The sequence below is a fragment of the Cajanus cajan genome, chromosome 3 (assembly GCF_000230855.2).
Source record: "Cajanus cajan strain Asha chromosome 3, NIPB_CcT2T_4, whole genome shotgun sequence".
NCBI lineage: Eukaryota > Viridiplantae > Streptophyta > Magnoliopsida > Fabales > Fabaceae > Cajanus > Cajanus cajan.
In genome coordinates this window covers 33631405-33647720 of record NC_138519.1, presented here as the reverse complement: position 1 = coordinate 33647720, position 16316 = coordinate 33631405, and the positions used below count along the sequence as shown (strand labels likewise).

Genomic DNA, 16316 nt, shown 5'->3' with positions numbered 1-16316 from the left:
TAAGATAAATTTATTTTTAGTTTCTCAAATTTAAAATTGATCTTTTTAGTCCTTGTAATTTCAAAACATCTTGTTTTAGTTTTTATATTCAAATTTTGTTAAAAAATTTGTCAAATATTACATGAATTTTATCTATTGGTGTCCCTGATAGTAAAAATTTCACACTTAACCTAGCTAACTGTACATAACTGTCTTAATATGTCATTTTTAAATATATTATTAGTGACCTGAGTGACTAAAATAAAATTTTTAAAAATTAAAGGGGCTAAAAATTATAATTTTAAATTTGAAGCAAAAAAAAGAAAATTATCTTAAATTAGAGGGACTAAAAATATACATAAACTTAAAAATTAAGTAGTTAAAGTTACAAAAATGCATAAGCGATCAAAGTTTAGATGAAAGGCAAAAGTTCTACTTTATATTTAATTGAAGAACCAACTATATCACAAAGGTGCGTGTGTTTTGAATAAGCTAGGTGCTCAACAGGAGAATAAAGATGATGAAGAACTACCTTCAAAGAAAAAACTCAAGTCAAATAATTAGACAATCTCACTCAATAGACCGTGACAGGAATTATAAACAAAATAATAAAGAAATCAAACATAAAAACACAGACCATATTTCAATTAAAATTCAAATTAGGTGATAGATATTAAATTAAGGAGGACTGTTGAGAATATGTTTAAATATCTTTAGCTACAAAAAGGAATAAAATTGTTTATTTTGGAAATATGTTATTTATATTTCAAATATTTAGATTTACATATATTAACTATTTGTTTTGATTATTTTAGAATTTTTTTTAAGAATAGGATGCTATCAATAATTGAATTTTTGTATTATGTTTTTTACTTTATATATTTAGGCTCATGAATTAAAATATATCAAGCTATTGAAAAATATCTCCCTACAAAATAAAAAATAAAAAATTAAAAAGAAAACCAACACGACCAATCTTTGTTCTTCTTAATGCTTGTTCAAGTTGTAAGAAAATAAGGTTTTCTTCTTGATGCTTGTTTAAGTTGTGAGATAATAAATAAGGTGAGAGCTAGGAAATTGCATTATTAAACAAAAAAGTCAACCCAAATTCCAAACCCATTGATAAAATTCTAATTCTATTATATGGCCAAGGGCATTTAAAGGGCACTTTCTTAGCAGATTCTAGGGAAATGATCATTACAGTTTACTACTCATAACTAAATACATATGAACTACACATGTTAAATACCCCTATGTTTCATCACATTCTCTGAAAAATATTTTCATTCTGGATTTGTAGATGGTCTTTCACTTCTCTCCCACTTTACTTTTTCATGCTCAAAACTGGTGCCTACGTCTCATCATCACATATCTAATGAAGAGTCACTTGAACATTTCCCTTTTTGCTGTGGAAAAGTACAACAGTGCTATCTCACATGGAGCCTGGAACCCCTTATATGTATCCTTGGTGGTTTTATTGAAGCTTTGGCTTGAATAGTTTGGACGGAGCATCTGTGTCCCAAGAAGTTTCTCTCCATAAGTCTCATGATTGTTCCCTGCTTTGGACATGTTGAGTTGCCAAGGTGTTGAAGTTATGTGATCTTCCAGAATACTCCTTTATAAGTTTGAAGAAGAAGGATTCTTCTCTCTCAAGTAACTTTGATGGTTCATCATACTCGGCAATTCTCCCTGTAACATAAGATTGTGTTATGCAACTTTCTTGGAAGCCTTACATATCAAATTTCTTGTTCCATTGTCATGGTTGCACTTTTGTCATTACGTGTATTGGTGTTTTTGTGCAACTGTTAATGATGTGTTTGTGACTTTGTTTGGATGTGGAGTATTCATTAAGGCCTTAAATACACATACATATAGAGTTTAGAAGTGCTTTTATAAGTTTCTCTACTGAAAATAAAGAGCATTTTTCAGTAGAAAAATTCTTAAAAACACTTTTCAACTTATATCTAAACAAACTCATATATATTGATATACATATTTACATATATACATACATATACATATACGTACCATCACTGAGCACTAAAACCAAATCACTATCAATAACTGTGTGGATTCTATGAGCTATTGTGACAACAGTCCTATCTTTGAACTCATGACTTATGATGTTCTGTATCACCCCATCAGTTGCGGAATCCACTGAGGCTGTTGCTTCATCTAGTACTAATATGCTGCTTCTTTTCAGCAGGGCTCTTCCAAGGCAAAATAATTGCCTTTGGCCCACACTCCAGTTATCACCATTTTCAACCACTGAAAAAAAAAACATTTAAGTCAGTTTAGTAATGATTGCTAACTCAAGCATGATCAAAATGTGCAAGTACAAAGCTGATGAATTCAACCTGGAGAATCCAACTTCTCTTCCTTGGCCCTCACCAGGTGACCTAGCTGACATTTATCTAGAGCCTGAAAATGAAAAAAAAGAAGAAAAAAATAGATATCTGGTAAATGGTGATAATCTCTCAGAAAAAATTCACACTTCATTTTGGCCGTGTATGAAAAAGAATCTACATTTCAGTCCTACAACACACCCTTTTAACTTTGGATCTTACATGTAAAATTCTCTTAAACCATTAGTGAGAACTGATTGTATATATATATATATATATCTATCTATCTATATATATATATATATATATATTTTTTCATGGAGGACTTAAATGTAGTGTTTTAATTTTTATGTATGGGGACTGAAACAAAAAAGTGTCTAGTGTAGGAATACACTTTTTACTTGTAATATTTTTTATGTTAAGAAAGTCTTGCTTATATGAAATTGTATTGTATGAAATCGGTGAATTTATTTATTTTTGGTTACTCTTGATGAGTGGATATTTTTAACTGTGCTTATAATGATAGAGACACTTTGGTATCCATTTTCATGTTCTTGATCTAACTATTTGATTAAAACATTTACCTCCCACACTTCAGTGTCAGAGTATTGCTGTAGAGGGTCCAGGTTTCCTCTAACAGTGCCTTCAAACAATGCAGGGTCTTGTGGGATAATGCTAAGCCTTGACCTCAAGTCATGGAGACCTATCTTGCATATGTCCACATTGTCAATTATAATGCTTCCTTCTCTTGGTTCAACCATCCTGAAAATGGCTTGTATGAGAGTTGATTTTCCACTCCCTGTGCGCCCTACAACTCCAACTTTCTTCCTTCCAGGAAATGTGCAAGTGATGTTTTTCAACACAGATGGTAGATGTTCAGCATAACGTATCTGTATATAGTAGAATATAAGTAAGGAAAAACTTCTGGACAATAGAAACCAATAGTAATTGAATGAAATATGTTATTTTATGCATGTGTGTTTATACATATAATAGCATATTTCTTATATGTGTGAACATCTATGAAGCACTGACTGTGACCCGGATACCAGACACAACGTGGACATGGCCAATGTCCAAAATGTTAGAAACAATATAATATATAAGCTTTACAATTTTTATATGATAATAACTCTATGAAGAAGAACCATACCTTTAAAAGTTAAAACGAGTAATTCTTATGAAATTGAGCTTCATGCCAAATAAAATAAATGTTAGGAGCCTTTCAATATTTATAAATAAGTTTACTTTTTAATTTTTTATATACTAGAAGTGCTAAATAAGTGTTTTAGCTATGAACAGGTGTAGACTCATTTACTTGACTCTTGCCGAAAAGTTGTTAAAGTTGTGTCGAAGAGGTGTCCGAACAAAAAATATAAATTTTAATTGTGACATGGTGGAAAGGTGTCGGATGTGTGTTAAGAAGTCTGACAATTGTGTCCAAAACCTGTCAGACAAGCCGACACGGAGTTATATAAATATGTTAGTGGTTGATAAGTGAACACACATATAGGAACATGTCTGTTCATATGTGCTAAATTTTTGCTATCTTGAACCTGCAAATTTTTGAAACATATCGTTCCCGTTTGTGGCCAGTTGCTTGGTGGTCTGCAGTCTTCAATCACTTGAGGTGCTTCACTTGCTATATTTGTATACTGAAGAATTCTTTCAACTGATATCATCTTGTTTTCTGCATTGCATATGTTCCATATAACTGAAGCTTGCAACACATTTAGATTGATTCCGTATGTTACTGCCAAACCGGCAATACCTGTGACAAATCCAATGCAGAAAAATGTAATCCTTAATTCATGAGAGGTGCATTATCTGATGATCACTTTGTATGTTCTAATGAAGCATGGATGATTGTGATCGATGATGTTAAAGGATTCTAACTTTCTTGTCTATAATTGTTTCCAAGTAAAGACTTGGTGTGTGTTTGGTTACAGTTAGAAAATTAAGTTATGTTAAACTTAACTTTCCAAATCAGCTTTAAAAGAAAAGCAACACCTTCCTTTTGATTCAATTGAGGTTTCCTTGCATTTTAACACTCAATAGAACAGAAATTTTTTTTTCCTAACATGTTGGTTGCATTTGAGATCAACTAACTAAGGTTACAAGATGCAAATGTGTAATCAAACATAGCCTTAGTACTTACTTGGGTTGATTATTCCTTCAGGGAGGCTCACCAGCATAACCAGTGAGAAGGCAAAAACAAAATTTGAAAGTAAATTCAATCTGAAAGAAAGCCATTCCATTGCTGACACATTGTGAAACCATGGCCTTGAGAAGCCATCCACAAGAAGAAGATTTGTGTATATGAAACGACCCTCTTGATCGAAAGCTCGTATCGATGCTGCTCCTGCTAAAGATTCTGAAAAGTGGTGGAGAATTGGAGTAATTTGTATCTGTGCCAAGCGAGCCAGTTCTCTTGCTGTTGGTGTATAATATCTCTGAAATAAAACATCATTCAACTTTTGTCAGGAGGAGACTGTGAGAAAGAGACTCTAATTTCATAGTCATTTTCGCTCTATAAGTTGAAGATGAGTACCATCACTTTCTTATTATGTTTTAAATGTTTGATTTAAAATTTAAATATTTATACTTCACAGTTTGTAACATCCAATACCAATGTCTTTGTTTAACTTTGTTGCATTACCGATATGGCTTTTTATATGGTAAACTTAACAAATCATATTATATCTTGTATTAATTTTGAAACTAGGAATGTCTCACTTTTTTCTACATCCTTTTATAGATAGATCAAGAAGGAAAAAGGATCACATACTTGATACCATATGCAGACTGCAGTTACTGGAATGAAGATGACAAATACTTGCCATGCCACCTGACACATCACTGCAATAGTGCCTAGAATCTGTATTATTGAGAAAGCACACCATCCTATTTTGTTTGCCATTTCCAAGTCTAGCACACTTTGATCTGTGGAGGCCTGAAATAAAAGTTTTCAAGTCTTGGAATCATTGTAAAAAGAACACTTCAAGGAAGATCCAGAGAGACATTCACAGTTTTTTAAAAGTATGAAACAGAACATATCGAGATAACCAAGGATGAACTTTTACTCTACGTTTTGGCACTCTACAATCAAAACCAATAGTCCATTCCATTGTAATCCTTTTTATGGTCAATTTTGGGTGTGTTAAGAAATAGATCAAAAGTTAGATGTAGTTCCTTAGATACTATTGATGCTGTTTTTCAATAAGAATTGGAGTTTGATCTCGGTAATATATGTAAATATATATTACTGAAATCAGTATTAAATGTAAAAGTATATTACTAAGATAAAATTCCAATTTTGATTGGAAAATAATACCCAACCATACTTAAAAAACTACAGCTAAGTTTTGTCCTAAAAAATACTAGTGTGATAGTAACAATATAGATAAATAGAATTGATATGAATGCTTACCCTGTTCAAGATTCTTCCAGTTGGTGTAGAATCAAAAAATGCCATGGGGGCTCTGAGCACATTATGCAACATCTTTGTGAAAAGTGCTTGTGCTGTCCAAAGTCCAGCATTTAACACCATCATGGCACGTAGCAAAACACACAATGAACCAGCAACTGAGAGTGTCATATAAATAAGTAGTATAAAATTCATGTCATATAAAGGCTTAGCATCACTACTTGTGGGACAAACCCAAGCCATCCAATAGTTACTGGCAATCTGAAGTATTTGGAATGAAGACTGGGCCAAGAGTATGAGAGGAATCAGGATTCCTCCTTTGACAGTGGTCAAATAAGCCCAGTAAACTTCTTTTGCTATGCTTCCTGTTTCTCTTTCTTCATCTTGCACCAACTTTCCATCATTTTCTTTGCCCTCTGAAGGATTGTCTTGCACTGTGTCATGCTGTATGTGGACATGTTGAAGATTTGTCTTGGAGTTGCAGTTGGATTCCCCTTCTTCAGATATTGAATTTAAATTTGTTCTACTTGAATTTTCAGCCTCCAAGATTGTCTCTAGAGCTTTGCTGTGGGCACCAACTAAAACTTCAAATCCTATATTTTGCTTTAAAAGATCTTCAAATTTTCCAGCTTGTGCTATCCTTCCATTTTGCATCACCTGGATTTCATTTGTGTCAGTTGTTATACACAATGACGATGTGATACCATCACAATCCTACTTAAATTTACTATGATATATACATGATGAGAAAAATGGAAAATAGCACATACAAGAAGCCAAAGTCAAACATTTAGCTCCCTTAGACAACATGAGTAGTTTAACATATTTTTATTGTCTTTTACTAGTATAATTTGACTTATTCTTTAGTGATTAAAGAAATTAATGAACCACAAGGGTTGATCTTGTAGTAGGGGATCTGGATTTTGGATAGTATGCATTGTACTAGGTAACCTCATTGCCACCTTTATACCCCAAAAAAAACAATAATAAAAATTAACAAACTGTCACACTGCATTTACCAGAATGAGGTCTGCTGCTGGAAGAAACTCAACTTGGTGTGTAACAAAAATTATAGTTTTCTCTTTGAGAATCCCCATAAGGCACTCCTGCAGAAAACATGTGGAACAAATAGTAAAGCAATTGTTTCTCAAACCTGTATTCATACCATGAAACATCAACATATATTTGAATTACAAAGAAAATCTAACTAACCTTAAAGAGGTGAGTGCCAGTATGAGCATCCACAGCACTGAAAGGGTCATCAAAAAGGTATATATCAGCATCCTGGTAAACTGCTCTAGCTATCTGTATCCTTTGCTTCTGTCCCCCACTCATGTTAATCCCTCTCTCTCCAATCTCTGTCATGTCACCACCTGAGAATAGCTCGAAGTCCTTTTTCAATGCACATGCCTCAACAGTTTTCTCATACCTATCTTCATTCAAATCTTTTCCAAAGGTAATGTTGTCCCTTATATTTCCAGTCAGTATCCATGCTGATTGTGGAACATAAGCTTTTGTTCCACTAATCTTGACTGTCCCTGACTGTTTATATATCTCTCCCAAAATGCTTGATAGCAGACTAGACTTTCCTGAACCTACAGATCCACAAATTGCCACCTTCATTCCCCTCTTAACTTTCAACTCTATTTGATCAATTGTTGGAGTTGTAGACTCAGGATCCCAGCTGAATCTCCCTCTCTCAATAACTATGTCAAATTCTGTTCTGTCCTTTGCAACATATTCAATGACATCATGCTGAATTTCTTCCTCGCGGAGGAAGGAAGCAATCCTATCAACTGAAACCTTCCCTTGAGCAATGACGTTGAGCAAATCAGGTAGACTAAAGATAGGATCCTGCAGCATTCGAAATGTGGCGAATGCAGACAAGACTCTTCCTGCTGTAAGTTCAATCCCCATGAACATGCATGCCCAAAAAGTTATCACAGAAATGAATGTAGGTGACCCCCAAAAGATAAAAGCAGTGAATGCTGCTTGCCTCAAAGACTTCATCAACCAATTGTACTCTACTTTCCTAAGTGCTTCTATCCTTTCAGAAAATTGACTGTCCCATGCTTGAAGTTTCAAAGTCCTCATGTTTCTTAGGATTTCTGAAGTGGCTTTCATCCTGTTGTCCTTAGCATCCATGATCTTTGCTTGGTATCTTTTCTGTATCTTTGTTAAGGGTATGTTCAAAGCCATTACAGCCAATGTAGCCACTAATGCAGCCAATGAACCCAGTCCTAGATTTGTATGCAAAATGAACACTGCTAAGGAAATTTGTATTGGCAGCATCCATATTACATTCACATACCAAACAAAATCTGTGATTCTCTGCACATCTACACTCATGAAGTTCATGATCTCACCACCAGTGTGACTTTGTCGTGATCTACTCGACAGATGAAGGCCCTTCTGATAGATATGCGATATCAGCGCCGCTCTAAGGCGAAGGCCTAATTGTCTGGCACCAAAAATCCATTGCCTCTGAGCTATGGTCTCAACCATTTTGGCACACAGAAAAGCCAGTGACAGAAGGTATCCACTCTTCAAGCCACGCATTTCCTTTTCTCCTAGGAAATCCACAAAGTCAGTTATCAAGTATGGACCAACATAGGATGCTGAAGCATTCACCACTGCAAAGAGTGCATTCATTGCTGCTTTCTTCCTAGCAAACAGATAGATTGCCTTGTAGATAGAAGGATTTGCAGTGCCATCTCTCTCTTTGACTTGTCTCAGGCTCTCATCAAAGGAGCAGGTTAGAAACTCAGCTGAGTCCTTGATGTCAACATCAGGAATGTCATTCTGCTCAAGGGGTTTCTTGTACCCTATTGCAAACAAAGGGTTGAGCCATGAGAAGTTAATGAGTTGGAGAAGAGTGGCTTTTCCATATGGAGATTCCTTTTGACTTTGAGTCTGTGAATGTTTCTCTGTTTTGTCTCCAAGAAGTGGTTCTGATGCACCATTTGATGCAAGCAAGACAGTGCCTGTTTTCCCTCTTGTGGAAATAACCAAAAGGCTTGTTGAAGCAATCAAACCAATGAAATCTGCACATTCTCTTGTACTGATATGACCCTTGTTGGTGACACTGAAATGGACATGAATGGCTGTGGTGATAACACACAAAATGAAATTGCAAAGCCACCAAGTCCTTAGAAGCCAAGGGTAATATGCATTTGATTTTGATATCTTGCATGTTGCTAGAAGACTTATCACCCATGACAACACTTGAACTATCTCTGATGTGAGGGCCTTGAGTGTTGAGGTGCATTGAGTCTCATGATTGAGCATCAGTAGTAGCAGTGATGCATGGACAAGCAACAACAATGTGGTGCATACTAAGCAGAGTTTGTAAGCAAAACCAAATTTGATTGCAGTTGGGTGCATCATCTCTGTGGCACTATCTGGGACCTTGGTTTGCTTGCTGAAAAGGTTCACATATTTTCTTAGGAGTTGGACTAACAAGATCACAAAGAACCCAAGCTCCACAGGTAGAATTACATGCTCTAACAAGCATGGTGATTCTAGTGATTGCCATGAAGTCCAAAGCAGATTTTTGAGCTCTGTCAAAGTCACAATCATTGATGTCAATTTCATAAAGATACATCCAATGCTATGTAGTTCAGACTAGAAGTTAAGATTAAGAGCTTATTTGAATAAATTTCTTCATAAACACTTCTAAGAGAGAAAAATAGAAAGGAAATATGAAAATTTTTTCTCCATAAGCTAAAATAGCTTAAAAATAAACTAATTTGTAGAATTTGTAGTATCTCCTATTAACTTTTCTATAATCATATTTTTTCTCTTAAAAGTATTTTTGGAAAAGTTTATGCAAATAGACCCTAAATGTGATAAGATTGTCACATAGTCCAGGTCTTATAGTTCAAAATTAGGCATGTGATCCATGCATATAAAACTTGGTTCTTCTATTTCCTTGTCATGCTGAAGTTAAGTATTTGTAAAGTCTGTAGTATAGTGCACCCTTCTGTATACAATTTGAGTTTTTCATGGGTATTGTTAATTTTTTATCACCCTTAACTTCAATCAGACTAAAGCATCGTTGACTGAATTTAATTTCACTTGAATCACTTACAATACATGATTGAAATAAATGATAAATAGTTTATTAACTTAAGATTAGTTGATGCAAGTGAAAAGGTTGTTTATCTATACAAATCACACTGGTACATGATTCAAATAGTTGGGGATTTGAATTGTAACTACTAGCTAAACCGAATCAGACTAAACTTTGAATCCTAACCAAGTTAAATGTCAAATTAAAGTTGACATTGTACATGAAAAAATTGAAAGACCATCATAGCAGGTTGTTAAATGTCAAAATTATAATAAACTTGCAGATATAAGTCTCAATGAAAATCTATATTTCAATTAGTTGGAAGCTAAGCTATGATCAACTACAAAGCAATCATCTTAATAGTATCAAGCATATTAGTTAGTAACATAACATCTAATTAAGACAAACTAATTGAAGTCAAATTGGATTCTTTATCTTGCATGAAGGTACCAAATATTCTCCTCAAACTGTAACACAAAGTGAAACACATGAAACATTGACTAAGATGCATTTATGTATTTTTTTCATCTATGTTTTGATTCTAGTTTGTTTATGCAATTTGTAAAAAAAAAAAAATGGTTATATTTATAACCTCTTTTTATACAATTTTTACATAACAAAGAGAGATGTGAAGAGAAAAACGAGAACCGAATATATTAAGATAGTTGATTTAATAGATAAATACATATATAGATAAAAATAAAAAATAGTGTTATAAAATTATTATAAAAATTATTGTATACCTAATTAAACGTTACGTAAACTTCTTGAGCGAAGTGATTAAAGAAGCCTTAATTCTATTTTTTTTAAAAAATATAAACTACAATAGTTAATGTACAAGTATCAATATAAGAGATTATCATAGTCCATGTATTTCATGGAATAAACCACAACATTTCAGTACCCCATTAAAAGTTCAATCACGTAGTGCATGTATCCAAAGGAATATATTTTGGAAAAAGTTAGTATATGATTTTCGACTAGGGAATACATCGATTCACCAAAAATAATTTTAATAACTAATGTAATTTTCCATTTTGTACTTAAAATTTATTTACTTTTTGTGTAATTTTCATAGATAAATTAAATATTTAGATTCAAATTTTATCATCGTCATCATAATTTCTTTTCAATAAAAAAATAAACTAACTGCTATATTAAGTAAGGCTATTTCAATTAATTAAACAGTGGATTAGTTATCGTAAAATTTACTTAATTAGATTACTATTGATGAAAGAAAATAAAAAATAAAATAAAATAAACCGGCTGGTGCTAGCTGTAAAGGGTTATATGAAAGTCTTACGTTTATAATTATCATTAATACTTAAATTAGCCGTTGTTTGAATAATCAAAAGAGTAGACTTAGGTTCCTTGTAATAATAAAAAAATATATATACACTGGACTATACTTAAGTATATAATAGTCATTTAATAAAATAGCATAAAGTAGACTTGGGTATACGTGTATCCAACTGAGTAATTATTTTTAACATTACTTTAAATTGTTTCCATCAAACTCGAAGCAATGGTACGAAATTATTCAGTAATGATGGTGAGAAAGACTTTGTCCAGTTCCTAGTTTTAATTCATTTTTGTCCTATGTTCTTCAACTTTAAGTCACCATTGCCCTTTTAGAGTTTAGACTTAGTCATCAACAATTGTAATAAATTAATAATATTAATAAAGTTAAATGTGAGAATCACAAAAATTTAAAAAAAAAATAAAAAATAATGAGATAGCTTTGAAATCACCGCTGAGTGTGCGTTGTCAAACAGCCTACCGCACACAGTCACAGTCACAGTCACAGAACAAACAAAACCAAATTAAGAAAATAAGACAAAGAATATTTGTCCTCTCGATAACATAAATTGAAATGGACGTAAAAAATTATATATGCCCATAGACTATAACCACCATTTTAAAATTCTATGAGTAATTTTAGTTGAAAATTATTTTTACTTAAATAATTCACGAGCTTTAAGTCTATTAAAAAATATTTATGAAAGATACCAATAATATTATAATTTTACAATATTATATAATCAAATATTGATAATACTATTTAGATAACTCACTAAGATAAATTAATCTTATTTGTAGTCGATAGTATAAATTCCCAACCATTTAATTAAAAGATTATTTATTAATAATTTTTATAAAATAAAAAGATACAAATGTAAAATATGCCTAAAACATAGATCTCATTTAAAAAGTTAATTAAAATCAATTACTCTATAACCAAATGCATTGACAAGTGATAAACTTTTAAATGGGTCGACAATTTTTTTTTTGATAAATTAAATAATTGAAATTAAAGGAAATACTAATTCAATCCATTACAGAAATAGGGTCGACAAATTTTTACTCACATTTTCGGAGAAATTAGGATTTCCCCTCGTTTAAAATAATAATAAAGAAAAAGTCTTTAAAGTTGAGTCGGCTTGAGAGGTTTTGTTTTGTTCCACAAGTTGAAGGAAAAATTAAAATGGAAAACTTGGTTTTTGGAAGAAGAGACGTGGAAAATGATATTAATAGAAAGCGGTGGAAATAATTTGATGAAACGTTGCTGACAGCTACGACATGTGCTTTGTCACTTCAGTCTCAGACCAACCAATTCCTACTTCGTGGAACCCACCTAGGTACAACACACCAATTTAATAATTCATTATTATTATTATTATTATTATTATTATTATTATTATTATTATTATTATCATATAAGTGTTTCACTTCTCTTTGGATACGTAACAAAACAACTAAAATGTTAGCTAGTTACTATGTATATGATGATGATTCTGCACATGAAGAAAAAATCCATGTTTCGATAATAAAAAACTCGATTAATTTCTAAACACCCATAACTACATTACGTCAGAAAATCATAGTTTAATCAATGAATAGTCTCGTAGAATGACAAAGATGTATGGAAGATGGGAATTTCGAGTTTTGAGAAGACACAACATTAATATTGTGATTTTTGCTTAAGAAAAAGAGAAAAAGCAATGGTATGAGACTCTGGAACATATTATATATTATTGTGAAAAATGTTGATTACTAATTTTTATCATAAATTTGAATGATTGATATTTTTACTGAATTTTTTTAATTTTAATTATATTTTCTTTTTTCATTTACAATGAAATAAAAATCTTATTTAAAAGATTTATTTGAACCAATAACTTGTTGATACTTTAAAGAGTTATTATTCTTTTCTGGAAACTAATCGTATTTTCTCTTAAATTGAAAGAAAATAAATGATTAAATTGTGGCTTAGAAATTGAACATTTTAATTCATATTTAGAATCTATATCGGAATGGCACGATGAATTATTTGTGGATCTACGAAATTTTCCGGTTTCTATATGCATTTATTTTGAGAGTGATCATTGGAAATTTTTAAATGCCAGATAATATATTCTATAAAGCAGTTCTTTTTATTACTGATTTAAATCCATGTGAAACTTATTAAATTAATGACGTTACTTCTTACTTAATGATTGATCAGTAGAGAGTAAAACTCATAAAACTTGATTTATCTTACATGAATTTCAAGTTTTCAACCAATTATTGTGTGCTGATAGTATGTATTTGTAAAAAAAAAAAATACATATATTTACATATTATACATGAACAGAACCACCAGTCCACAAGTAAGTGTTATTCTTTCAAAGATTTTAGAGTTTTTTTTTATGTTAGTTATGGCCCCTCTCCCCCAACTCATGTATATTATTGTAATGTGATTAGTCTCTAATTTAGTATACCAAAAAGTATTCATGATAGGACAAAAATAAAATGAAATACACACATGTCTTCTTTTATCAAATCTTAAAATCACTTGTAACTGAAAAACCAAAATCCTTTCATACTTTGGAGATAACATAGAGTCGATAATTCAGGATAAAGAAGAATAAAAGACAATTGGAATGAAACATGAAGTGAAATGCACATGTTCTTGGTTAACAAGAACTTCATTACTACTTTTTGCTTCAAACAATTTCTCTATGTATGAACTCACTAGTGCAAATTAAAGAAAAATGAAAACTCATTCTCTCCCTTTCAATTTTCAAGCATTTTTTTTTTATGTGTACTTTCACATAATGATGCAAGGAAAAGGTGCATGGAACTTGTAAATAGTGGTTAGAACTTACTTGTGCCACCAAATATGTTGTTGAAGTCCTCCAACAAAGGCATGGTTGCTTCTCAACTTGAAGCTCAAATCCTGCCTTTAGTTCTGCAGCAAGAAGTGTTACAAATGATTAATTGGTCTTAGATTCATATATTATCTTATTATAGTAATAATAATAATAACGATAATTTATACACACATGAATATATACGTACTAACCACTAACATATAGTGGGTTTAGAGCTATTGAGAGAACGAGGAAGCAAATATGGGAAGTAGAGAGGAAAATGGAAAAGGGTTTGGAGTCATAGAGAGAGAAGAGCACTAGTGCTTGAACCAATAGGAAGAAAGAAGAAGGGAACTAGTGTTTTTTAAGGGGAAAAATCATGTGATAACCAAAGTATTTATTTATTTTAGGTCAAATTTTCGTGGTGAGAAAGAAAATTGGACTGTTAGACGTCACGTGAGAATCTGCATAATTGGATTTTGTCATGTTATGTTTGATGGATGGTTCGTGGTCTTCACCATTCAAAGTAGGATAGCAAAAGCTAAGCAAATTACAAAAAACAGATATGATGGACCCATTTGAGTCATGAGCAAATCCATGAAGGGATGGTGTACTAGAGTTCATCAATTAGTAAATCAATTTCTAAGAAACTGTTAATAATAATAATAATAATAATAATAATAATCAGGAATCATCTAGTGCACAAGATTTTTACTTGATAAGCCTAGGAGCATAGATGAATAAAATTAACCAACATGTTATGTTTGGTTGGTAGAGATACTCATGCTTAAGAATACAATTTCTAGGTTTGGATGTATGAAATAGAAATACTAAATAACACCCTAATCGATAAATTCTTTTAAATACACTTTCTGAATAGTTAAAATTTATTAAAAATTTAAAAATTTGATGAATCACATATACTATCTAATGATCATATCTCCTAATTTTGTAATGTTTAATGAATTTTAAGTAACAAAAGAGATTATTGTTAGTATTCTTCATGCATGAAAATATATCTCTTAACAGTCAATCATTTACATGATTTGTACTTCGAGCAATTAGTTTCTGGTTCTCGACCAGAGTTACTCTAACTTTACCTCAAACTAGATGTATAAAGTCTTGTTTTTATAATAAGAGAGATTTTTACCTGGATTTTATATATATGTGACCCTCGTGAAAACAATTTTTTTTCTTCTTTGGATGAAAAAGGTAGTAAAGTGGGGAGACACTATATGCTGGAACTCAATGTAGAAATTCAACAAAAAGTTAAAATTGGTCTGAGACAAAAATCAGAGATTAACGATTCAACATAGCAATAGTCAAAAACCACTATTTTTTTTTTCTTTTCTACAACTTTCATGTTAATCCTTTTACAAAAGAGTATTTGCCATCAACATCATAGAAACAAAGTAAAGAAGTTAAAATAGAGAGCATTTGGTAATACATGGAGAATATATTCCACATTTTGAGTTATCTGGGTATCGAATATTTGGGAGTTACAAAAGCTTTCACAAACAACTTTTTTTTTTTTGAAATATCATTTACGATTCTATTCATCTATATGCACATGGTATTCAACTAGAATTCTTATACCCCCATTGAAACAACCAACACTCGGTTAAAAAAACACTTAAATTTCTTCAATCATACACAAAACTTGAATAAGAACGATCTCAAATTGCGTAAGCAAGTACAGTAGTAAATTTGGTACGTTTGTTGGACACATATGAACAAAGAAATTGTGAAGAGGCAAGGAAATCAATAATTTAAACATACCTAGATGTTAACATCTCGATAGAGTACAATCCCTTCGAGTTTGTGGTTGACGAATGATTGAAGGGGGTTTGAGATTGGTTTAAAGATCAGAATTGTTTGAGAGGTTATGAATTAACCCTTCAAAATCACACCAAACAAATAATTTAATTTGATTGATGCTTTGTTCTTTTGTCACGACGTGGGTAAGATGTTTGGAATGTATCTTGAAAACTTAACTCTTTCTTTTCTCTCTCCACCTCCAAACATTAAAATACGTGGAAGTTGGTTGAATTTGCTTCTCAAGTCTCCATTGATTTTCTAGTATACAGAGTAATAATGTATTACAAAAAAAAAAAAAAAAAAAGGAAATCTCTTTGTTTTGGATCGCAATTTTACCTAGAAGGAATAGGACTAAAAAAATAGTGGCTTTCCTTTATTAAAAAATATATTTTTGGAATTTAAAAAAAATTGATTTTTTATTTAATAAAAATATTAACTGTCTTTCACTTAATCGACTAATTATAAGGGTAAAATTAGTTGCAACTCATATCAATTAAGAATCGAATCTCTTATTAATAAAAAAGTATAAATATCAAATTACT

General features: G+C 31.6%; 1 protein-coding gene across 3 annotated transcripts; it reads right to left on the bottom strand.

Moving 5' to 3' along the window:
- Nucleotides 1-1037: 1037 nt before the first annotated feature.
- On the bottom strand, nucleotides 1038-15900 carry LOC109797864 (putative ABC transporter C family member 15). Of its 3 annotated transcripts, none has more exons than XM_020358034.3 (12): nucleotides 15736-15900; nucleotides 13972-14054; nucleotides 6964-9311; nucleotides 6771-6857; nucleotides 5755-6408; nucleotides 5113-5277; nucleotides 4483-4777; nucleotides 3881-4095; nucleotides 2909-3214; nucleotides 2337-2400; nucleotides 2008-2247; nucleotides 1038-1668 (listed from the first exon to the last, which is right to left on the bottom strand). In XM_020358034.3, exons 2-12 carry the CDS (start codon nucleotides 14012-14014, stop codon nucleotides 1523-1525), a joined length of 4563 nt encoding a protein of 1520 aa, XP_020213623.2. In that variant the 5' UTR covers nucleotides 14015-14054; nucleotides 15736-15900; the 3' UTR covers nucleotides 1038-1522. The 3 variants fall into 3 exon arrangements, with proteins under 3 accessions (XP_020213623.2, XP_020213608.2, XP_020213616.2); XM_020358019.3 differs by lacking the exon at nucleotides 15736-15900 and adding an exon at nucleotides 14169-14329; XM_020358027.3 differs by lacking the exon at nucleotides 15736-15900 and adding an exon at nucleotides 14149-14324.
- Nucleotides 15901-16316: the final 416 nt, after the last annotated feature.

Excerpts from the sequence above, each read along its gene's own strand:
- LOC109797864 (XM_020358034.3), bottom strand. The coding sequence starts at position 14,014 with ATGCCTTTGTTGGAGGACTTCAACAACATATTTGGTGGCACAA. Across the intron at positions 2,248-2,336 it reads AGAGAAGTTGGATTCTCCAG|TGGTTGAAAATGGTGATAAC; the intron begins GTTGAATTCATC and ends TTTTTTTTTCAG. Across the intron at positions 1,669-2,007 it reads GGTTTTAGTGCTCAGTGATG|GGAGAATTGCCGAGTATGAT; the intron begins GTACGTATATGT and ends CTTATGTTACAG.